At 36.5% G+C, this 25,845-nt stretch overlaps 1 protein-coding gene across 6 annotated transcripts in view; it reads left to right on the top strand.

The window, feature by feature from the left end:
* The window catches only part of COL19A1 (collagen type XIX alpha 1 chain), a 325,663-nt gene that overhangs the window by 10,559 nt on the left and 289,259 nt on the right, over positions 1-25,845 (top strand). For all 6 annotated transcript variants that reach the window (XM_047734919.1, XM_047734921.1, XM_047734920.1 and 3 more), the window contains exons 2-4: positions 2,641-2,767; positions 15,975-16,049; positions 16,888-16,987. In XM_047734919.1, the coding sequence (XP_047590875.1) occupies positions 2,677-2,767; positions 15,975-16,049; positions 16,888-16,987 (266 nt within the window). In that variant the 5' untranslated portion in view covers positions 2,641-2,676. The remainder of the gene's footprint in view (positions 1-2,640; positions 2,768-15,974; positions 16,050-16,887; positions 16,988-25,845) is intronic.

The raw sequence follows: 25,845 nt of genomic DNA, 5'->3' as shown, positions 1-25,845 counted from the left end.
CTAGTAAAATTTTCTGATTTAATCCATTTGTACCTTAAGATTATTTGTATGGTAATTTTTTATTGAATATTTAATGATTATAGTAGTGTAAAACTTTTTTTTTCTTGTCTAGGTTTTAGTAATTGAAATCCTGTTAAGTAACAAAAATTTCTAGAAGATAAAAAATTCCTACTTAAAACTATGAACAAAGTATCTCTTCAATAATTAGATTAATATTTGTGAGTTCATTTATTTGAAATAAAATTAATTACCTTAATAGTTACTAACTGTTGAAATAATAGGATAAGTTTACAAGTCATATGAGGATTAGGACTATATCTAGATGAAAGAGTTCAAAAGAAATAAGACATAAAACCAGATGTTTGATATTTAGAACCACACTTACGATTTTAGTATTGCAGTTGCTACTTCCAGCTATTCATCCAGAAATATCTAAAATCTTAAATTAATTTTAAAATGCTGATCTTAGGGTATTTGGCACATGCAGAATACCAAAGATGATGGCTTTAGTTTTTTTTTCTAGAGTGTGTACTGACAACATTTAGACATTGGTGTGATGGATTCTTTTATATTTGACTCTTGAGTAAACTTTGAATGATGGCAAATAAATAATTTCATATTATTTGCATATTTAGAAGTCTTAGAATAGCTATTCTAATAATACTGCAATTGTTAAATACACTGTAGGAGCCATTATATTTTTACTTGCAATTTATTTCCATGTTAGTTATTTCACTATAAAAATTAATTTAAATAATATTTAAGTTTTCCATTATAGGGATTCCATTTACTAAATCTTTTATTGTAATACCTATAAAGTAGCAGTCTATATTTAGAAAGGCAAATGATTATGGAGGGTAACACATTTAATTTAAATATGATGCCAGTGGTGGGCTCCGTTGAGATAGGCATGGCATTTTATCCATTTTCTCTTTGAACAGAAGGAAGGATTGCTTTTCACGTGTCTATTAATCCCTCTAGTAGCAGTGATTATTCAACCCAGTAATAACATAGTTAAGTTTATAGAAAATATAGTATCAGTTAAGACAAAATATGCAACACTAATATTCAGAAGAGAAAATAGAATTGTGAGTAATAAGATTATATTTTAAAAATATAAATCATTGCATATGACACCAAAAGAACAGGTGAGAAGATAAATAGGTAAATTGGATGACATAAAAATTTAAAAAACTGCTTTGCAGCAAAGGACACAATCAAGAGAGTGAAGAGGTAACCTGCAACATGGAAGAAAATATTGGCAAATCATGTCTGAAAAGGGGCAAATGTCCAGAATATGTAAAGAACTCCTACAGTTCAACAGAAAACCAGATTTTAAAAAAGGGGAAAGGATTCAAATAGATATTTCTCCCAATAAGATATGCAAATGGTGGGGCACCTGGGTGGCTCAGTCGTTAGGCCTCCCCTGGTTCTCCCTCTCCCACTCCCTCTGCTTGTATTCCCTCTCTCACTGTGTCTCTCTCTGTCAAATAAATAAAATCTTTTTTTAAAAAAAGATATGCAAATGGTAATAAACATAAATATGAAAAGATGTTCCACTTCACTAATCCTTAGGGAAATAAAAATCAAAAACACAATGAGATACCATCTTACACCCACTAGGATGGTTGTTATTAAAAATACTACTACTAGTAGTAATAATGTTGATAATAATGTTGATGAGGATGTGGAGAATTTGGAACTGTCGAGCATTGTTGGGAATATAAAATGGTGCAGCTGCTATGACAAACAGTATGTTGGTTCCTCAAAAATTCAAAATAGAATTTTCATTTGATCCAGCAATTCCATTTTTGGGTATGTACCCAAAAGAATTAAAGACACGGACTTGTTTATTCATGTTTATAGCAGCATTATTCACAATAATGTCAAAAATGTCGAAAGCAACCCGAGTGTCCATCAACATGGACAAAACATAGTATATACATACACTGCAATATTATTCAGCTTTAAAAAGGAAGGAAATTCTGACACATGCTACCACATGGATGAACCTTAGGAACAGTATGCTCAGTGAAAGAAAGTAACAAAAGGATAAAAGTGGTATGATTCCACTCATATGAGGTACCTAGAGTAACCAAATTCGTAGAGACAGGAAGTAAAGTGGTGGTTGCCAGGGGCCGGAGGAAGGAGAAATGGGAAATTAGTGTTTCATAGTTATAGAGTCTCAGTTTTGCAAGATGAAAAGTTATGGATGGTGGTGGTGATCACACAATAATATGAAGGAACTTAATGCCACTTAAGAAGATCATAGATTTTATATTAGGTATGTTTTACCAGGATTTAGAAATATATATATACATACTCAAGTCATTTTAAGTGGTATAGCTTTAAAAAAACACACTTAAAGAATAGAGAAGAGAAAATTTAAGGTAGAAGAGGCTTTGTGGACATTGATAACTAGGACCTAATCAAAAAATATTTTTTGGAGCTTTTTCATACATATTAAGGCCTATATTGTGTTATTATGTATCATCACATCTATAACCATATATCTAATTATATAATTACATATATTGCAAAAATCTATTGTGTGCTTTTTGGTGATGAGGGTTTTCTAGAGATTATGATGAGAGGAGCTATATACAAGAAGCTCAGTTCCAATATTTTGTTTTGTTGCAGATCTGTGGCCACTGGTTCACATGGTTTCGAGGCACAATGAAGCATGCTGGCTCTTGGAAAATTTGGCTCTGGGTGGTAATGCTTCTGCTTCCTGCTTCCATTTCCGTGACGGTCAGGGACAAGTCAGGTATCCAGGTCACCTCTTTTGTCCAGTCACCAAATGTTATTTATAGCCTGTCCGTTATTTTTAAAATCATTAAAATACATTGTTGGGGGTGAGGAGGCCATAGATGAAATCTACTAGTACAAAATAAAGAATTCATTATTTTTCCCCATTGACCTTTTATGTTGCACATTGAGAATTTCTAAAACTACCTCATTTTCCCATATGCATATTAGGCTAAATAGACTTTCTTTTCTCTCATTGATGTTTACAAATATAAATGTATGTGCATGCTTCTTTGTATGTATTTTTCTTCTTTTCCCCTTTGTTATAAGTTATTCAAATTAGAAATACATGTCTATCACTAATTAGGTTTAACCAGGAACATGCCTAATCTTAATTAGGGAAAAGGGAAAAACAGAATAGGAGATATAAAAAGAAACATAGTTTAATTTTATGTAAGTTTCATAGTATCTCAGATGAAATGAACAAAAGATTAACAGTCATTAGAGCACTTCTTGAACTAAATAGATATTTATTTGCAGTTGTTAAATTATGAACTTCACAAATGTTTCTAAGTGGCTTGAAGGCAGTTTAAAACATTTACTCTCACCTCTGATTTTTAAAAATGATTATGTGGCTAATTTGGAAAACCTTTCTGCAACTCTGAGTTGTAAATTACTGATCTAGATGTACTTGTAAGTCAAACTAGACGCATTGGAGAAGCCATTTGCTAAGCAAAGAGAGACTTCAACTATCCTATGCAAAGGATCACATAAGATGAATTCTGACGATGGTCACATATGATGATGTATTCTGAAACTGAGTCTTACTGTGTTTACTTTTTTGAATATACCTTTAATACATTTTGCTAAACATGTATAAACACAGCCTGGTAGAGACTTTTGAGTTTGAAGCACATATAGAATCAGAACAGTCTCTTACAAAGATATAACAAGTCTTAGTCTCTCCGCGTTATGTAAGTCTTTTATATTAGTTTGGCAGGAGGTGCACTTCCTAATAATCTGCATGAAAGTCTGAATATTCTACCACTGTATCAATGATATCCTGAGGCTGTCATATTTTGGGGGGGGGGGAACACTTTCCTTCTTCAGTGAGAGATAAATCAGAAGTGATTCAGACAAAAGGAAGTCCATAGGACAAGGAGGGTTCGTTCTGATAATGTTGCTACTTTTAATTTCTTTATGTCTCTTCCTTTTAAGAACACTAGTAGGTAATGCGATTTGCAACTGAAACGGAGAGGATAGGACTTCTTTGGTTAGAAAGGAAAATGAATCTCTGGTTGAGCAGGACATAGTTTTTAGGGACATACTAGTGCATAATAAATGTTCTTCCTAATGATTTGAAGGATCTACAATAAATGTATTTATAATTTTAGTTTGAGCAAAAATCATCTGGGGTATTGATTTCTAAATCCCACTCTGAGGCTGCCATTATGCAGGACTGGCTGGGGGGGGATTCAGCAATTTACATTTTTAACAAGCTCCCCAGGTGAATCTAATGCAATGTGTCTGACTTGGAATATTAATTGACATTTTTTTCTTCTTTTTTTCCTTTTCTTTGTCTTGCATCTTATGCTACCATATTCCCTTTATTTCATTTTCTTTCTTTTCTTTTTTGTTATTTTGGATCTAGTATCTCTTTCTTAAAAAGTTGTGGTAGGAACACTTAACACTTAAGAAATATCTAAGTGTGTAACTCAGTATTGTTGACTATAGGCGCAATGTTGCACAGCAGATATCCAGAACTTAATTATCTTGTGTGACTGAAACTTCCCCATTTGGGGATTCCCCAGAATGTTCTGCTTTTTCAGCTTTGGTATCTCAACTCTTTAATCAGGTTATACTGTATGTATTATGTATTATGACTCCTGAAATACATATATTCTAGTCCAATTAACTATACCAAATTGATCTTTCTGAAAGATTTTCCTAAGAAGTATGAATTCAGAGTTAATCTGAACTCTAACAAGATTCACATAACATGAAGCACTGAGGGAAATTAATACAGACAAAAATGAAGCATTGATTTTTTATCAGGCCGTTTGAGAGAATGTGTTCCTGAAGCAACACATCCTGAACATGCCATGGAAATTGCTTAACTTCAGGTATCATTTGCATTAATTGAAAATGTCAGCACGGCACTGTCATGGGGATTATTGAGGAATATGACATGCTGGGCATGGCCTGACAGGGGGCTCTCATTGTGTCTTGTGTCTCTGATTCACAAGTGCAAAGTTCCCTTTTTAGTTTCCTCATGTGCAGACCTGCGCGTGTGGTCACTAACCATTTACCGGAGGGAAGTGATTACATCTAAAAATAAGATATAACAAATCTGAGGGAGAGGCTAGGGTTTCAACTCTGGAGTCTGTGAAGTTGTCAGCAGTCTACTGTTAAACCTAAATATACGAAGGATAAATTGAGCCTTTTAATTGCTTTATTTTAGCTCTACGGAATGCTTAATTATACTTGGGATATTGTTTCAGTTGGGGCAGAATTTAAGAGTAATATGGAAAGATTCAATACGCCTTGAATTTTAAAATCTTGAAGCTATTAGGAATTCAGTTATTTCTTAATCTTATCAGTTTTACTATTATATTGAGATTTGAGTTAAGGCATATTTATATATTTTCATATTGTAGGTAAACAATTTGAATGTGGCAGTTTCAGCTCAGTTATCAAAAGAGGGTGGGGAAGAGAATTAAAAATATACATTATGTAGATCTTAAAACCTGTTTTATTCAGTTTCTTAAAACTTTCCGCTATGATAGAAGTTTATATATAGAAAAATTAAAGGTTCTTTTTGTTCTACTTTCCTAAATCTGGTCTATGGCCAAAGTACTGAGTTACCATCAAAAGTAATAAAAACAGGAAACCAGGGTAAGGAAAGGCAGCAAATCCGTCTCCCAACCCAGGGGCTCCTGGGTGGCTGAGTAGGTTAAACTCTGTGACTCTGATTTTGCTCAGGTCACAATCTTAGGGTTGTGAGATGGAGTCCCTCCTCGGGCTCTGTGCTGGGTGTGGAGCTTGCTTGAAGATCTCTCCCCCTCCCCCATCTAAAAAACAGAAAACAAAAACCCAAACCAAAACAAAAAGCCAGACTTGGTAAAAGAACAGATGATAGAATGCCATTTCTTTTTCTTATGGTAAAACATCAGGTTAGAAAACATCTTTTTCTTATGGTAAAACATCTAGATGGAATTGATTATAAACTTAGGCCCTAGACCATGAGCATATACATTGTAAAATTAGTTTTTTGTAAATTACAAGGAAAAACTGTTATTCTGAAATTTGGCTTTAATTAATTGACACACACTGCACTCTTAAACTCAGCGTAGAAGGTATGCTATTATATAGAACTTTTATTTTGTGTTTTTAAGAATTCCTCATGTTCAATATGGTACCATGTAACTGGCAAATACACTTTGTTACTCCTAAATATTTAAAGTGGAGGAAAGTTTCCCAATTATTAAAAAAAAATTATAGCTCCTAACAGGTATTCTTTGGAGGAACAGCTTTGTATTAAAACAATAACAACAACAACAAAAACAACAACAAACTCACGAGAAGCTGTGAAGATTTTGTGACCTTTTGTGACTTTTTTGTTAAAATAGCTGTGTTCTCACTTCTTTTTTACCTTGTTTGGTCACTTTTCCATATTATTTTTGTTATATTTTGGTCTGATGATCTTTACCTATATTTTTTTACCAGTGTTTTTCTCCTCACCCAGGACACTCTATAATCTTTTATCAGAGGTGTTATCCAAGTATGAAATATATGGGAAGTCTTTGGGCAACCAGTAACAATAAAATAAAAAGGCCTGCTTCCTCCTCAGCCCAACAGAGTCTGTTTTAGCTTTTTTTAAAAAAAAATGTGAAACACCTAAAGCTTCTTCTTTGCTCTGTTAGTGAAAAGAAAACAAACCAGTTCTGCATGTGTGGTAAATTACTACTCTTCACCTTCCCAACTCTAATCATGAAGCAAAGGTTATGTTATCGGTTTTGTCACTACAATAAGGAAAACAATTTTCCTCAATGCCTGTTAGAAAAGAAGACTGATGGGGGTACCTAGGTGGCTCATTTGGTTAAGCATCTGACTCTTGGTCTCATCTCAGGTCTTGATCTCACAGTCATGGGTTCGAGTCATGGTGCTGTCAGTTTTTTGTTTTAGTCATTTAGCAGTATCTCATTGTGGCTCAGAATTTGCATTTTCCTGATTATTAATGATGTTGAGCACCTTTTCATGTGCAGGTCGCCAATTTGGATCTTGACTTTTGTGAAGTGCTTAAATTTTTGTGCATTTTCAAAATAGAATTTTCAAGATTTTCTTAGTGATTTGTGAGAGTTCTTTGTATATTCGGGATATGATACGTGATCAGATATATGTATTACAATAGTCTGTATTGTATGATACAATATATGTCTCTATGGTTCTATAGGATCTAGGGCTCCTTTTCACTCTTTTAATGTTGTCCTTTGATTTATAAGTATTTTAATTTTAATGAGTCCAGTTTATCAGTCTTTTGTAATCTGTGCTTTCTGTATCCCTTTAAGAAACCTTTGCTTCCTCAGGTTCATAAACATCTTCTGTTTTTCTGTAGTCCTTTATTGTTTTACCTTTCTTAGTTAGGTCTGATATCATCACTAATTTCTTTCTCTGCATGGTGTGAAGTAAGAGTCAAAGTTCAGTGTTTTCCTATGTGGAGATGCAGTTCACCCAGAAACATTTACTGGAAAGACCATCTTTTTCCCACTGAATTACAATGGCTCCTTTTTGGCAAAGAAAAGCAGCAACATGTACACAGGTCTGTTTTTGGACTCTTTACGCTGTTCCACTGACCTCTTTAGATGTGCACCAATCCAACGTTATAAACAATTCTGGTATCTGATAGTTTAAGTTCTCCAGCTTGTTCTTCATTTTTGCCTCAGCTCTTCTAGTTTTCTTGGAGTTCCATATAAATTTGAGAATCAGCTTGTCAGTTTCTCTCTCCCACACATAGACACACACCATATGCCCCACTGTTGGGATTTTTAATTGGGATTAAAATCTCTTTAATAGAGATAGAGATAAAAGTGAGAACTGATATCTTAAGTCAATTGAGTTTTCCAGTGTAAATACTTGGTTTATCCCTTCACTTATTTTTTTTCTTTTATTTTTTATAAACATATATTTTTATCCCCAGGGCTACAGGTCTGTGAATCACCAGGTTTACACACTTCACAGCACTCACCATAGCACACACCCTCCCCAATGTCCATAAACCCACCCCCCTAAACCCCCCTCCCCCCATCAACCCTCAGTTTGTTTTGTGAGATTAAGAGTCATTTATGGTTTGTCTCTCTCCCAATCCCATCTTGTTTCATTTACTCTCCTCCCACCCCCTTAACCACCCATGTTGCATCTCCTCTCCCTCATATCAGGGAGTTGTCTTTCTCCAATTGATTTATTTCGCTAAGCATGATACCCTCTAGTTCCATCCACGTCGTCGCAAATGGCAAGATTTCATTTCTTTTGATGGCTGCATAGTATTCCATTGTGTATATATACCACATCTTCTTTATCCATTCGTCTGTTGGTGGACATCTAGGTTCTTTCCATAGTTTGGCTATTGTAGACATTGCTGCTATAAACATTCGGGTGCACTTGCCCCTTCGGATCACTACGTTTGTATCTTTAGGGTAAATACCCAGCAGTGCAATTGCTGGGTCATAGGGTAGTTCTATTTTCAACATTTTGAGGAACCTCCATGCTGTTTTCCAGAGTGGTTGCACCAGCTTGCATTCCCACCAACAGTGTAGGAGGGTTCCCCTTTCTCCACATCCTCGCCAGCATCTGTCATTTCCTGACTTGTTCATTTTAGCCATTCTGACTGGTGTGAGGTGATATCTCATGGTGGTTTTGATTTGTATTTCCCTGATGTCGATTAATATGGAGCACTTTTTCATGTGTCTGTTGGCCATCTGGATGTCTTCTTTGCAGAAATGTCTGTTCATGTCCTCTGCCCATTTCTTGATTGGATTATTTGTTCTTTGGGTGTTGAGTTTGCTAAGTTCTTTATAGATTTTGGACACTAGCCTTTTATCTGATATGTCATTTGCAAATATCTTCTCCCATTCTGTCAGTTGTCTTTTGGTTTTGTTAACTGTTTCCTTTGCTGTGCAAAAGCTTTTGATCTTGATAAAATCCCAATAGTTCATTTTTGCCCTTGCTTCCCTTGCCTTTGGCGATGTTCCTAGCAAGATGTTGCTGCGGCTGAGGTGGAAGAGGTTGCTGCCTGTGTTCTCCTCAAGGATTTTGATGGATTCCTTTCTCACATTGAGGTCCTTGATCCATTTTGAGTCTATTTTCGTGTGTGGTGTAAGGAAATGATCCAATTTCATTTTTCTGCATGTGACTGTCCAATTTTCCCAACACCATTTATTGAAGAGGCTGTCTTTTTTCCATTGGACATTCTTTCCTGCTTTGTCAAAGATGAGTTGACCATAGAGTTGAGGGTCTATTTCTGGGCTCTCTACTCTGTTCCATTGATCTATGTGTCTGTTTTTGTGCCAGTACCATGCTGTCTTGATGATGACAGCTTTGTAATAGAGCTTGAAGTCCGGAATTGTGATGCCACCAACTTTGGCTCTCTTTTTCAATATTCATTTGGCGATTCGAGGTCTTTTCTGGTTCCATATAAATTGTAGGATTATTTGTTCCATTTCTTTGAAAAAAATGGATGGTACTTTGATAGGAATTGCATTAAATGTGTAGATTGCTTTAGGTAGCATAGACATTTTCACAATATTTATTCTTCCAACCCAGGAGCATGGAACATTTTTCCATTTCTTTGTGTCTTCCTCAATTTCTTTCATGAGTACTTTATAGTTTTCTGTGTACAGTTTCTTAGTCTCTTTGGTTAGGTTTATTCCTAAGTATCTTATAGTTTTGGGTGCAATTGTAAATGGGATGGACTCCTTAATTTCTCTTTCTTCTGTCTTGTTGTTGGTGTAGAGAAATGCAACTGATTTCTGTGCATTGATTTTATATCCTGACACTTTACTGAATTCCTGTACAAGTTCTAGCAGTTTTGGAGTGGAGTCTTCTGGGTTTTCCACATAGAGTATCATATCATCTGCAAAGAGTGATAGTTTGACTTCTTCTTTGCCGATTTGGATGCCTTTAATTTCCTTTTGTTGTCTGATTGCTGAGGCTAGGACTTCTAGTACTATGTTGAATAGCAGTGGTGATAACGGACATCCCTGCCGTGTTCCTGACCTTAGCGGAAAAGCTTTCAGTTTTTCTCCATTGAGAATGATATTTGCGGTGGGTTTTTCACAGATGGCTTTGATAATATTGAGGTATGTGCCCTCTATCCCTACACTTTGAAGAGTTTTGATCAGGAAGGGATGCTGTACTTTGTCAAATGCTTTTTCAGCATCTATGGAGAGTATCATATGGTTCTTGTTCTTTCTTTTATTAATGTGTTGTATCACATTGATTGATTTGCAGATGTTGAACCTACCTTGCAGCCCTGCAATAAATCCCACTTGGTCGTGGTGAATAATCCTTTTAATGTACTGTTGAATCCTATTGGCTAGTATTTTGGCGAGAATTTTTGCATCTGTGTTCATCAAGGATATTGGTCTGTAGTTCTCTTTTTTGATGGGATCCTTGTCTGGTTTTGGGATCAAGGTGATGCTGGCCTCATAAAATGAGTTTGGAAGTTTTCCTTCCATTTCTATTTTTTGGAACAGTTTCAGGAGAATAGGAATTAGTTCTTCTTTAAATGTTTGGTAGAGTTCCCCTGGGAAGCCATCTGGCCCTGGGCTTTTGTTTGTTTGGAGATTTTTGATGACTGTTTCAATCTCCTTACTGGTTATGGGTCTGTTCAGGCTTTCTATTTCTTCCTGGTTCAGTTGTGGTAGTTTATATGTCTCTAGGAATGCATCCATTTCTTCCAGATTGTCAAATTTGTTGGCGTAGAGTTTCTCATAGTATGTTCTTATAATTGTCTGTATTTCTTTGGTGTTTGTTGTGATCTCTCCTCTTTCATTCATGATTTTATTGATTTGGGTCCTTTCTCTTTTCTTTTTGATAAGCCTGGCCAGGGGTTTATCAATCTTATTAATTCTTTCAAAGAACCAGCTCCTCGTTTCGTTGATTTGTTCTATTGTTTTTTTTGGTTTCTATTTCATTGATTTCTGCTCTGATCTTTATGATTTTTCTTCTCCTGCTGGGTTTAGGGTTTCTTTCTTGTTCTTTCTCCAGCTCCTTTAGGTGTCAGGTTAGGTTGTGTACCTGAGACCTTTGTTGTTTCTTGAGAAAGGCTTGTACCGCTCTATATTTTCCTCTCAGGATTGCCTTTGTTGTGTCCCACAGATTTTTGAACCATTGTGTTTTCATTATCTTTTGTTTCCATGAATTTTTTCAATTCTTCTTTAATTTCCTGGTTGACCCATTCATTCTTTAGAAGGATGCTGTTCAGTCTCCATGTATTTGGGTTCTTTCCAAATTTCCTCTTGTGATTGAGTTCTAGCTTCAGAGCATTGTGGTCTGAAAATATGCAGGGAATGATCCCAATCTTTTGATACCAGTTGAGACCTGATTTAGGACCCAGGATGTGATCTATTCTGGAGAATGTTCCATGTGCACTAGAGGAGAATGTGTATTCGTTGCTTTGGGATGAAATGTTCTGAATATATCTGTGATGTCCATCTGGTCCAGTGTGTCATTTAAGGCCTTTATTTCCCTGTTGATCTTTTGCTTGGATGATCTGTCCATTTCAGTGAGGGGAGTGTTAAAGTCCCCTATTATTATTGTATTATTGTTGATGTGTTTCTTTGAGTTTGTTATTAATTGGTTTATATAGTTGGCTGCTCCCACGTTAGGGACATAGATATTTAAAATTGTTAGATCTTCTTGTCGGACAGATCCTTTGAGTATGATATAGTGTCCTTCCTCATCTCTTATTATAGTCTTTGGCTTAAAATCTAATTGATCTGAAATAAGGATTGCCACTCCTGCTTTCTTCTGATGTCCATTAGCATGGTAAATTCTTTTCCACCCCCTCACTTTAAATCTGGAGGTGTCTTTGGGTTTAAAATGAGTTTCTTGTAGGCAACATATAGATGGGTTTTGTTTTTTGATCCATTCTGATACCCTGTGTCTTTGATTGGGGCATTTAGCCCATTAACATTCAGGGTAACTATTGAGAGATATGAATTTAGTGCCATTGTATTGCCTGTAAGGTGACTGTTATTGTATATTGTTTCTGTTCCTTTCTGATCTACTACTTTTAGGGTCTCTCTTTGCTTAGAGGACCCCTTTCAATATTTCCTGTAGAGCTGGTTTGGTGTTTGCAAATTCTTTCAGTTTTTGTTTGTCCTGGAAGCTTTTAATCTCTCCTTCTATTTTCAATTATTGCCTAGCTGGATATAGTATTATTGGCTGCATGTTTTTCTCGTTTAGTGCTCTGAATATATCATGCCAGCTCTTTCTGGCCTGCCAGGTCTCTGTGGATAAGTCTGCTGCCAATCTAATATTTTTACCATTGTATGTTCCAGACTTCTTTTCCCGGGCTGCTTTCAGTATTTTCTCTTTGTCACTAAGACTTGTAAATTTGACTATTAGGTGACGGGGTGTGGACCTATTCTTATTGATTTTGAGGGGGGTTCTCTGCACCTCCTGGATTTTGATGCTTGTTCCCTTTGCCATATTGGGGAAATTCTCTCCAATAATTCTCTCCAATATACCTTCTGCTCCCCTCTCTCTTTCTTCTTCTTTTGGAATCCCAATTATTCTAATGTTGTTTTGTCTTATGGTGTCACTTATCTCTCGAATTCTCCCCTCGTGGTCCAGTAGCTGTGTGTCCCTCTTTTGCTCAGCTTCTTTATTCTCTGTCATTCGGTCTTCTATATCGCTAATTCTTTTTTCTGCCTCATTTATCCTAGCAGTGAGAGCCTCCATTTTTGTTTGCAGCTCATTAATAGCTTTTTAAATTTCAACTTGGTTAGATTTTAGTTCTTTTATTTCTCCAGAAAGGGCTTTTATATCTCCCGAGAGGGTTTCTCTCATATCTTCCATGCCTTTTTTGAGCCCGGCTAGAACCTTGAGAATAGTCATTCTGAACTCTAGATCTGACATATTACCAATGTCTGTATTGATTAGGTCCCTAGCCTTTGGTACTGCCTCTTGTTCTTTTTTTTGTGGTGAATTTTTCCGCCTTGTCATTTTGTCCAGATAAGAGTATATGAAGGAGCAAGTAGAGTACTAAAAGGGTGGCAACACCCCCAGGAAAATATGCTTTAGCCAAATCAGAAGAGATCCCAAATCGTGAGGGGGGAGAAAGGGGATAAAAGGGTTCAGAAAGAAAAAAAAAAAAGAAACAATTAAAAAACACAAACCAATAAAGAGAAAATATAAAAGGAAAAATATATATATATATATATATATATATTAGATAAACTAGTTAAAAAACGTTAAAAAAGAAAAGAGTTAAAGTTAAAAAAAATTAGCAGAAGAAGAGAAAAAAAAATTGAAAAAGAAAAAAAAATTAAATTAACTGCAAGGCTAAAGAATTCCGTGCTTTGCTTTCTCCTCCTCTGGAATTCCGTTGCTCTCCTTGGTATTGAAACTGCTCTCCTTGGTAGGTGAACTTGGTCCTGGCTGTGTTTCTTGTTGATCTTCTGGGGAAGGGGCCTGTTGTAGTGATTCTCAAGTGTCTTTGCCCCAGACGGAGTTGCACCGCCCTTACCAGGGGCCGGGCTGAGTAATCCGCTCGGGTTTGCTTTTGGGAGCTTTTGTTCCCTGAGTGCTTTCCGTAGAGTTCCAGAGGGCGGGAATGAAGATGGCGGCCTCCCGGTCTCCGGCCCAGAGGATCCAAGAGCCTGGGGCCCCACTCCTCAGTGCGCCCTCAGAGGACAGCGCCCAATTACTCCCGTCACCCTGGCCTCTGGCCGCACTCCGAGCTGAGGGAGCCTGCGACTGGTTCAAGGTAACCCCGATCTTAGAGCTCACCCCTTGGCTCTGTCTCTGTAGCCGGCTTCCCCGTTCTAATACCTGTAAGCTCTGCAACACTCAGACACCCCCGATCCTTCTGTGACCCTGCGGGACCTGAGGCCACGCTGACTCCGCCTGGGCTTCACCCGGGTTAAGCCTGTGGAGCGATGTCCCTCAGTGGAACAGACTTTTAAAAGTCCTGATTTTGTGCTCCGTTGCTCCGCCGCTTGCCGGGAGCCGGCTCCTCCCCCCGCGGTCTATCTTCCCGTTGCTTTGGATTCACTTCTCCGCCAGTCCTACCTTTCAGAAAGTGGTTGATTTTCTGTTTCTAGAATTGCTGTTCTTCTTCTCTTCGATCTCCCATTGGATTTGTAGGTGTTTGCAATCTTTAGATAAGCTATCTAGCTGATCTCCCGCTACCTGAAGTAGTCTCTGCCACTTCTCTGCCATCTTGACTCCTGCCTCCTATCCCTTCACTTACTTAGGACTTAATCTCCCTTGACAAAGTTCTTTAATTTTCAGTTCTTCAAGTTTTCAATTTTCTTGATGAGATGCTTGGTTTTTAGAAAAATGACTATGCTTTTGGATTAAAAAGAAATTGGTAATGTTTACAGAATATCTAACTTTACTATCATTTTGGACCCACATTCCCCTTAAGACCTCTGAGATAGGAGTTTCCAAAGTAGCTAAGTAACAACAATTATTCAGTACTATAATTTCACATACATGTATTGCAACTTTTAAATCTGATTAAATGACAGTGCTATTTAGAATCTGATTTATTTTTGTAGTTAAATATATTTAGATGATACCCTGTCACCACCCCTGAAGTTCATGATACATTTGTTAAATGAAGAGCTAAGGAGCTGAGCCGTTGAATTTGGGATTCAGTACTTGCCACTTTTCATAGAGCAAGAGATCCATTTAGTTCTAAGCAGTTTGTCTCCCCTCTGTATTGAAAACTTTTAGGCCATTAAACACAAATGAATTTTAGACCTGGAGAGTTAAGGTTGTGGTTGTGTGATGCCAAATTAGTTAATTAACTAGTAGTTGATAGTTAATTTTAAGAATATCTGTTCAGTTATACAGTTACCTTGGCATAGTCTAAAAATTGGCCACATTTTTGTCTGAATTAACTATTACCTTCTTAGAATCTACCCTGAATTAGATTTAAACAAACCTCAAATACCCAAAACTTAATGCATGCATGTTCATTACTCTATTAAGATGTTGTGGTAGTGTTGAGTATGTACACTCACTATGAGTGGAGACTAAGTTTATCTTTTATTTATTTTTTAATTATTATTGGGTGCCCTAGCACATAATTAACACTTTCTCAATGCTTTTACCCAATTTTTACAATTATATGCCACTTTTGTATGGCAGATGTCTTTGCTTTTTAGTTTTATTGTGATAACTTCCATGTATATTGCTGCTTTAGTCAGTTCAGGCTGTTCTAAGAATACCATAGGTTGCATGGCTTAAAGAACAAACATTTATTTCATGCAGATCTGGAGGCTGGGAAGCTTGAGATCAGGGTTCCAGCATAGCCAGGCTCTGGTGAGGGCTCTCCTCCCGGTTTCCTTATATGGTAGGGAGTGGAGGAGTTCCTGTTTCTCCATCCCCTTATAAGGACACCAATCCTATCAGGAAGGCTCCACTTTTATCTCCTCATACAAACCTAATTACTTCCCAAAGGCCCCACCTCTAAATACCACCATATTGGGGATCAAAACTTCAACATTTGAATTTTAGAGGGACACATTCAGTCCATAGCAGTCCCCTTCCAATCTAACGTTCAGTATCACCTGGGAAGGAAACTTGAATCAAATCTGTGTTCAAATATAATATTGGTTCATTTCTTTTAATATTAGAGTATGTTTTGAATATAAAAATTTAATGATGTTGAAGCTAGATAATTTCCTTTTGTCAAAAATGTATAGCAACAATTAGAAAGTTAGATCAATAGTAGCTGTAATAGTAATAATAATAATAATAGTAATAACAGCTAACACAAGTGTTGACTCTATACCAGCCATATGTAATCCTCACAAACGTACTCTGAGGTGGGTAATATTCTTATCCTCAATCTATAGAACTTTAGTAAAATGGTTTATTATTTTCATTTTATTTTAAGTTTCTAATTGTATTGTCTGATTCAAACTTATTTGAAAAGAAAAACAACTAAAAATGAAGTGTACATCTTCAATTTTCAATTTTTTTTTTAATAGAAAAACAGTGTCCTTTACTGAGAACAGAAGGACATCAGTTTACCCGGGACAACAAAGATAAACTTGAAGTTTCAGGTAAGCATTATAATTATAATTCTTGGCAAAGAAGTATTTTGTGAAATTCTCTCCATATGTGTATTAAATCACAAGTGACTCTTTGACATTGTAATTTAAGATGATAACATGAATATGAGAGATTAAAAATAAAGAAGATAAATGAAGTAGAAAAAAGTGTTAAGAGCAGAGTACTATATTAACTAAGAACAACTCAGCCTCTTAGAGGAAAAAAAAAAGTTATTTAAAATTATAGAAGTTGTATCCATTGTAGAAATTTTGAAAAAAGAAAAAGAAATTTATGAGAAAGATCTTACTACCCAAAGATAGCTATGATTCCCATTTTGGTGTACCATTCCTCTTTCTTCCTCTGTCTTCCTTTCTCCTCCCTCCCTCTCTCACACACATATATAATCATTAATATGTATAATGAAGTTGAAATCAAAGCATTTCCCCACATCAATATATATTCTTCTAAGGCATGATTTTTTTAAAAACAAGACTGCTTACCTTTCAGTTGAATTGTTGTGGTATTTTTTACTTAACTAATTTCTGTCTTTAGACATTAGAGATGTTACAATGAGCTGCTCTGATTATTTTCTTAGGATAATTGCTAGGTCAAAGAAAATTAATATTTGAGTCTTTTGAAACATATTTCATCCTCTTGTATACATACTAAAAGGAGAAAAATGAAATCAAGTAATTTTGGTGATCCCAAACAACAGGATTTTATTTGAAATAAATCATTCTATAGATAAGGACAACAACAACAACAAAAAGTCCTATTTACAGATATCAGTATCTCTGGTTCCTAAATTTAACAAAATTACTGGATTAAATCATTTGTCACATTTTATAGGTTTTGACCTAGGAGAGCGCTTTTCTCTGAGACTTGCATTTTGTGAAGGTGATAAAACCTGTTTCAAATTGGGAAGTGCATTTCTTATTAGAGATACCATGTAAGTAAAATAATAATTTTTCTTTACATTTTAATAATACTATGTAAACTATTTTCTAAGGAAATTCCAACTAATTTGTTTAAAAATAAAAATTTTCTCAGTGGTATCATCCTTACTTGAATGCTGTGGTAAGTGGGCTATTTTTATATTTGTTGTTTTTAATAATCCCTGCCATCTAATCTTATTCTATGGTATAAATGCCATTCACTGATACAGATATGGGTGTAATCTTTGCAGAATAGAAATTAAGTTCATTTTGAAGAAGTATTATTTATGTTTAAAATAGATACAACCAAAGTAAGATTTTCAAATGTGAACTTTAAAACATAAGATGCAATGTAGAGGGGCGCCTGGGTGGCTCAGTGGGTTAAGCCTCTGCCTTCGGCTCAGGTCACGATCCCAGGGTGCTGGGATGGAGCCCCGCATCGGGCTCTCTGCTCAGCAGGGAGCCTGCTTCCTCCTCTCTCTCTGCCTGCCCCTCTGCCTACTTGTGATCTCTCTCTCTGTCCAATAAATAAATAAAATCTTAAAATAAAAAAGATGCAATGTAGAGTTAGAGACAAAGTCTGGTATTTATTGTAATCATTTCTACGTTTAGTATGCTTCATGATAAATTAAAACAAAAGAACATAGCCCTTAGGTATTCCTCTTCTATATTATGTGGAATACATAGTAATATAAGATGATAACATGACTATAAAATGGTCGTGATACACACTGTATTTCAAAATTGAATTACCAAAGTTTCCCTTTGTTATCTTTACTGTTTCCCACTGATAATTCTGAGATTAAAAGAAAAAAAGTATCATGTGCCATTAAATACTGACAATTGGTCAGGAACTATACAGAGCAATAATACTTCCCCCATGGTCCATATGTGATTGGAGGATGGATACACCGTAATTCAGAAAGCTTGAGTCATCCTGAAGGTAGATAGAGCATATATGGTTATGATATTTAGTCTTTGAGTCTAAAAGGAACATTCCAATTTCACTGCAGTGAAAAAGCATTAATCCCCAACACAGATGTTTTTGTGTGAAAACATATATGGATGTTTCCTCTTCTTGATGAGTAGCCTAATATTTAAGTTACCAGACAGGGTGGCTGAAAATCTTCACATTTGAATTCTCAAAGGGAAACAGCATTAATTATCTTGTTGCCTATTCTCAGATGCTCTGTGTAAACTAACTCCCTCGCTCACCTTTTTTTTGAGAAAATTTTCTTTTAAACCTTCTATTTTGTGATACTTTAGATGCATTTAGTTTAATGATGTACTTCCTTAAACGTAAACTGCACATTAATTGGTAAGAAATAAGAATGTTAAGGGAGAGAGTCATCTGCTGTTGGGGGATAGAATGGGTGATCATCAGGTGGGGCATTTCAGCAGATAGGACTGTACAGGGCTGTGCTGCTGTGGGCAGTTTCTAGGCGGCTTCATAGGCAGGCATTAAACCCTCAGGGTATATAGCAGGTCTGTGTTTGGGAATTCATATCCAGTAAAGGAAGGTCAATACGTATCTCATATGTATCATATAGAGAGAGATTTAGATTTTTTTAAAGTAGTAGTAGATAATTTTAATTGAAGAATTTAAGAAAGGCAATAAATTCTGTTCAAAAATTAAGGCGCATTTTATCTCCTGCCTTCTTTCTGACAATTTAAACTCCTGTAGTTCTGTCCAGGTGGCTAAAGGGTTGGAGGGAAAACTTTAAAATTTACTGGAACTGAATATAAGAAGATTTAGCTAATTTTAGGTAGTTACACTGGAAATCTTGCTGCTGCTTTTAGGCAATGCTGTTCCTCTTTGACTATGCATGATAATAGATATCAGCCAGTCTGACACTTAGTTTCCGACGTTTAGCTCTAAATCATTGAGTGATCCCTGGGCTATCAATGGAAATAAATTCCCTGGCTCTGCAGAGCAGAACCCTGGTACCTCTACTACAGGAAACTGGAGGGTATCTGGTTAAGCTGACTAGCCAGTGTCAAGTAGCTTGGCTCATCTCCATTTACATTTCACTCACTGAGCCAAGTATGCTAGGAGGCTTCTCTTGCATGATGCCATTTTGATTTTTCAATGAGAGTGGAGTAAATTTGCAGCTATTTATGTGTTTGTAAATAAGCTGCCTTGCAGAATCAATATGGGAAAGGCAGATGCTATTTTATATGGAAAATGAGGATTCTTTCTGTGCCTGAGATGATTTTTATAGTTCTGCCATCTTCCAGCTGAGATTCATGAGGGGAGAGATTTAATGAGCATGTTGGTCAGATCCTTTTCGGCACCCTCAGTACCTTGAGCCTGGCTTAATAGGGGAATCCCAAGGGCGACTCTTGCAGGGACCCTACAGATACACATTACTATACACTTAAAGGTGACACGGGCTCAAGGAACATCTGAGGGGTTTTGTATGTTTGGTTTTGTTTTAAATTTGTATCCATTTCTTCGGTAGCCCTTGGGATAGCCAACGAAAGTATTGGTTAAGAGATTCTGGGTGGCATTCTAGGTGCTACCTAGTTTTTTGGAATTATCTTTTAGAGGAGATTTCCTTGTCTTCTTGTATCTCCAAGTATTCCTGGTTGTGCAAAAGAAATAATTCATTATTTACATATATGTTGAGAGCTGTATCCCAGATGATTATACTCTGATTATCTTTAAATTGTGTTTTGGCAATTACCCAGGCAAAGTGGTGAAATTTTGAGAGAAAATGTACACAAAACGTGCACATACTATGGAGCACCTTATTTTCTTGGTGTAGTGTAGTTTTTACCTTTTTTTAGTTGCTTCTATAGAAACATGTTTTAAATAAAAATGTGTCAACGAAATACAAATGTCTTAGAAGTTGAATATTTTATGAGCCGATAAATATTGAATTCCCACATATTGTTGATTCTAAAGGGGCAAAACTCTGTTTTTTGACTGGCCAATGGGGAAATTATTTGATTTCAAATGTAGCAGGGAAGCAAAATTTCCTTATTTATTATTGAATTCAAGGATAGTAAAGAGCCTTATTCCTTAGGTTCTATAACTGAGGGCTAGTGGCTCTCCAAAATACTGTGTTGAGGATTTTGAGGCCATATTAAGTTCAGCAGATTAGAATGTTGTGACCTGTTAGCCAAAAGAGGGGAGATGGGAGAGCTTATACATGTTTCTAGTCTGTAGTCTCTCTGATTGAGGATGATTTCCTGTGGGCTGGTGTCTTTTGCAACTGAAACAGTTCCTAAGAATGAAGGGGAAATTACACTATGTGTGAAAAGATAATCAACACCAATTAACTTTAATAAGATTTTATGAGCTTGGATAGTATAGCTAGACACAGTGGTGTAATGGACAGATATGGTCCCCTTAGCTTTGTTGGCAAATAAATAAATCTCCAGTGAAGAGGAATCTTCTCTCTCTGTCCCTCTCTTTCATGAAATTGGTGGTTGCTTTCTGGAAGCAGGGGCTATTTAGTTTTACAGCTTTACACAGGAAAAAAAGAGCTATTAGAAGCTATTTTCATTTGCATTTTATGTTTTTTTTTTAAATATAATAACCCTCCACAAGTAGGAAATGCCAAATTATATATTTGTAAGATGGGTAGTGTTTCTGAGGAGTTGTTGAAGTTCTCTGAACCTTAACAGTTCCCTTGGAAATAATCCTAAATATGGGGAAAGCTGCTTTGTGTATTGTATCATGATCCATACCTTGTCTGTGCTAGTGTTGAAAGATTCATCTCATGCTCATGTCTTTTCTACATAGACCTTTACATTACCTCCAGATTTTTATCATTATAAATAATGCCACAACATGCAGGAAAGTTGTTTTTCTCTGTGTTTAGAATTATTTCCGTAAGATTGATTTTTCACAGTGGAATTACTAGTTCATTTTTAGACATCTTGATACATACTTCTAATTATGTTTCATCCTTGTTTTCCCCTTCTATTCTGTATAATACCCAATATCTTCAGCAGCATTAGATGTTATCATTTAAAGATTTTGTCATTAAGTTTTGTGTTTTCAACTAAAGGCTTGTAGCAATTACAGATAAAAGCTGTAGCTTACTATATAAGTATGAGGGGTTCCTGAAATGTTTCTGTTCTGCTAAAGGGTGAATAAGAGGTGACATTCAGTAGTCACTGTAGTGAATCCAGGGTAGTATAGAGCTGCCTTCTTTTTTTTTTTTTTTTAAGATTTTATTTATTTATTTGTCAGAGAGAGAGGCAGGCAGAGGGAAAAGCTGGCTCCCTGCTGAGTGAGGAGCCTGATGCAGGACTTGATTCCAGGACCCCAGGATCATGACCTAAGCCAAAGGCAGATGCTTCACCGACTGGGCCACCCAGGTGTCACTAGAACTCTCCCTTTTTATTCAACAAGCATTTAGTGAGCTCACTATGGACTGGGCACTTTACGAGGCTCTGAGATTACAATAGTGAAAGAATGTGCATCTAGTCTTGCCTTCTGGAACCTGCTGGAGAGACACATCATGCAAGGAAAAACTGCACTTCTCTCTTGGGTTGACCGAAGAAACTGAAATGTGTTGCCTTCTGTCATCAGGCATTGGCCATGGAACTCAGTGCCACCACCCCTTCTCATAGAAAGGCTAACCTTCCTTTAGCATTCCACACAGGGCTGATTTTCAATCTTTCCCTTGTAAGGGCTGGTTTTCTTTCTTTCTTTCTTTCTTTTTTTTTTTTAATATAATGTATTATTTGTTTCAAGGGCACAGGTCTGTGATTCATCAGTCTTACACAATTCACAGGGAGCACATACCCTCCTCAGTGTCTACCACCCAGCCAGCCCATCCCTCCCACCCCATCCCCTCCAGCAACCCTCAGGTTGTTTCCCAAGATTAAGAGTCTCTTATGGTTTATCTGCCTCTCAGTTTCCTTTTGTTTCACTTTCCCCTCCCTTCCCCTATGATCCTTTTATCTTGTTTCTCAAATTCCTCCTATCAGTGAGATCATATGATAGTTGCCTTTCTCTGATTGACTTTTTTCACTTTTTTTATGAGAGCATAATACCCTCTCATTCCATCCAGGTTGTTGCAAATGGCAAGACTTTTTAATGGCCGCATAGTATTCCATTGTGTATATATATCACATCTTCTTTATCCATTCATCTGTTGATGGACATCTAGGTTCTTTCCATAGTTTGGCTATTTTGGACATTGCTGCTATAAACATTCGGGTGCACATGCCCCTTGGATCACTACATTTGTATCTTTGGGATAAATACCAAGTAGTGCAATTGCTGGGTCATAGGGTAGCTCTGTTTTCAACTTTTTGAGGAAGCTTCATTCTGTTTTCCAGAGTGACTACACTAGCTTGCATTCCCACCAACAGTGTAGGAGGGTTCCCCTCTCTCTGCATCCTCACCAGCATCTGTCCTTTCCTGACTTGTTAATTTTAGCCATTCTGACTGGTGTGAGGTGGTATCTCATTGTGGATTTGATTTGTATTTCCCTGATGCCGAGTGATGTTGAGCACTTTTTCATGTGTCTGTTGGCCATATGAATGTCTTCTTTGCAGAAATGCCTGTTCATGTCTTCTGAAGGGCTGGTTTTCTAACCTGTCTTTCATTTTTATTGTTCTTCTTTGGGACCTCTCCAGGTTCTCAAAACCAGTTAGAGTCTGTGGCTCAAAATGATGTTAAGAACTCTGATGCTGAAGCTTCTAATTTCAGGAGGATTACTTCACAATTCCATTAAACTATAGAGAATGACTATTTATGCATCCCTTGAGTTTTCATATGGGCCATCTTATCATTTTGTAGAGAAGAAGGAAAAGTGACTTAATTAAAAAGTTGTCCAGCTGTTTTTATGAGATTGAATGACACTTACACATAATTCTTATGTCGTCACTGTATTTCCTTAATTATAGTTTGTCACACCAAAAGTGTGAGGTGAATTATTAAGTCATACATTCTTTTTTTTTTTTAAATATATTTTTAAGGAACTTATTTGTTTATTTATCAAAGAGAGACAGAGAAAGAGGAAGCACAAGCAGGAGGAGCAGCAAGGAGAGGGAGAAGCAGGCTCCCTACTGGGCAAGGAGCCTGTTGTGGCACTTGATCCCAGGATTCTGGGATCATGACCTGAACTGAAGGCAGACACTTAACCAACTGAGCCACCCAGGTGTCCCTAAGTCATAAGCTTTTTGCTTTTTTTTTTTTTTTTTAAAGATTTTAATTATTTATTTGACAGAGAGAGACACAGTGAGAGAGGGAACACAAGCGGGGGGAGCAGGAGAGGGAGAAGCAGGCTTTCCATTGAGCAGGGAGCCTGATGTGGAGTTCGATCCCAGGACCTTGAGATCATGTCCTGAACTGAAGGCAAAAGCTTAACTGACTGAGCCAGCCAGGTATCCCAAGTCATGCATTCTTTTTTTTTTTTTTTTATTAACATATAATGTATTATTAAATCCAGGGGGTACAGGTCTGTGAATCACCAGGTTTACATACTTCACAGCACTCACCATAGCACATACCTTCCCCAATGTCCATAACCCCACCACCCTCTCCCTACCCCCGCTCCCCCCCACAACCCTCAGTTTGTTTTGTGAGGTTAAGAGTCTCTTATGGTTTGTCTCCCTCCCGATCCCATCTTGTTTCATTTATTCTTTTCCTACCCCCCAAACCTCCCACATTGCCTCTCAACTTCCTCATATCAGGGAGATCATATGATAACTGTCTTTCTCTGATTGCAAGTCATACATTCTTAAGATGAAAAGAAAAGCCCGATAGGTTCACAATTAGTGAGTTCTTTAATTCATATAATATAGCCAAATTACATATATTAGATAGAACAGAATTTTAAGAGGATGATTATGCAGATTTTTAAGAGTGCATGGAAATATTTATATCCCCATCACAAGAACAATCACAAATCTGTTATTTTTTTCTGAAACATTTGTTTTATTTCAGAAAGAACATTTAATATGAGATTTACCCTCTTAACACATTGTTTAGTGTACTATATATTATCGCTATCAACTATAGGTACAGTGTTATACAACATGTATTTAGGGCTTATTTCCTACTTTATTATGATTAATTACATGAAATTATCTTATCTTAAAATGTCCTTATGTGAGGTGCCAGTTAAATATACTACTTAGGAGTCATAATAATGCAAATGTCATCATAAAATAATAAAATTAAGGTGTTCTGTTTTGGTAATTACTTGGGCCAATTTGACAGGCATTGATTAATCCATAGTTAGATTATATATTTGATTTTTCTTTCCTCTTCCTTCATCTTTTTACCCAATAAATCAAATATGGTAAGAGATAGAGGTTTTGCTTGGGTGGGGGTTGTAAGTATGTATCTGTGGAGTGTGAATTGCAGGTTTTCAGAGTATAGGAAAAAAAGAAAGCATATAGGCATAGATTTCAAGTCATCGTTAATCTTATTTGACCCATACAAATGCTGTGAAGACTAATTAGCTATTAACCTTAGGTGGTTGCAAATGTATTGCTTTTAGAATGGCTGTAAACCTAAATTTAAGCATGATCTTAAATTTGTAAATTAGCCAGAGAATTGACTATAGTAATGCATGATGTTTTGTTATACTGGTGCTTAAGAACTTCATAAGAACTTGACAGGTGTTTTGTAGATTTGTCAGACTCTTTGTTTGGTAGAATAGCACTGGATAGGCTAAACTCCATTCTCAAACACAGACTCAGATAGTGGAATACAATTTTAATTTCAGTGATGAACTTTGAAGTGTACATTAATCAAGGAAGAATAATTGTGTCAGCTAATAAACTATTAATTTATCATCATTTCATTTCCTTCAGTTTAACCATGAAGGATAATCAGAAAATAAGCAGGGTAGCCAAAAGCCACTCATGGTATTTTATGTGACTCACATAAGCTTGGTATACCTTGTCTGTTACCTCATTTTAATTAACACTTACATTTCCTAAAATACATGTGTTCCAGACTAGGTAAAATTTTTATAATTCTAAGCTAAAAGTAATATATTCAAATAATTGACTTTAATAATTCCTCTCACCATGGCTATATCCATGTAATTAAGAAGCAATCACAAGTTCAGTGAAAATTTCAATTAATACGGACACACTTGGTTGTTCTGTGTAGGATTAACATCTGGTTAGTTGAATATGAGATTGAATTGGCCAGATGTTTTGCACCAAAGCGATTCCTCATATTTGAGCCATCTCGACTTCTTCTTTCTACTTCAGAATTTCCCTGCTTCAGCTGTCCTCTGTAGTGGCTACCCTTCTGTTTTAACCCCTTCACTTGTGCTCTTAATCTTCTCCCTGCCAGCCTCCTCTAATACCTTGATCCACTCATGATCTCCTTTGCTCTTCTGTTTTCAGTGTTCCTCTCCACAGTATCCTGGCCTCTCAGTCTACAAATATATACTTAATCCTTTTCTGTTCTAGAAACATTTTCCTTTGACAATCCCTTTTACTCCCAAACTTCCCAGAGGAATAATGTTACTGACGACTTTAACTTCCTCACACATCCCTTAACCCCCTTATATCTTACCGGCCTCCTTGAACACTATGGAAATTTCTTTCAGAGTTACTGATGGCCACTGTCCTGTCTCAAATGCCCCTGTAGTATTTCTCTACACTGCCTTTCTGGACCTGTTCCTCTCTACCTGTCATATTTCTGCCTGTCATTTTTGCTGATTTGGATGTTATATCTCCTGGAAAGTTTGGTACCCACACTACCTTCTAAACACAGTCCTCACTGATGTCCTCAAGCAAAATTCCTTCCTTTTGTATGGTTCAGTATACTTTTCATGTAATGCTGAACTCATTCTGGCTCAGATAATCTAAATGTTCCCGGGTCTCGTTAGTATTAGGTTCAAATGATGTAATAGTAACATCACTGCTAAATTGTGATGAT

Source organism: Lutra lutra, chromosome 6 (assembly GCF_902655055.1).
Source record: "Lutra lutra chromosome 6, mLutLut1.2, whole genome shotgun sequence".
In the NCBI taxonomy this organism is placed as follows: domain Eukaryota; kingdom Metazoa; phylum Chordata; class Mammalia; order Carnivora; family Mustelidae; genus Lutra; species Lutra lutra.
This window is presented reverse-complemented; position numbering and strand designations above follow the sequence as displayed.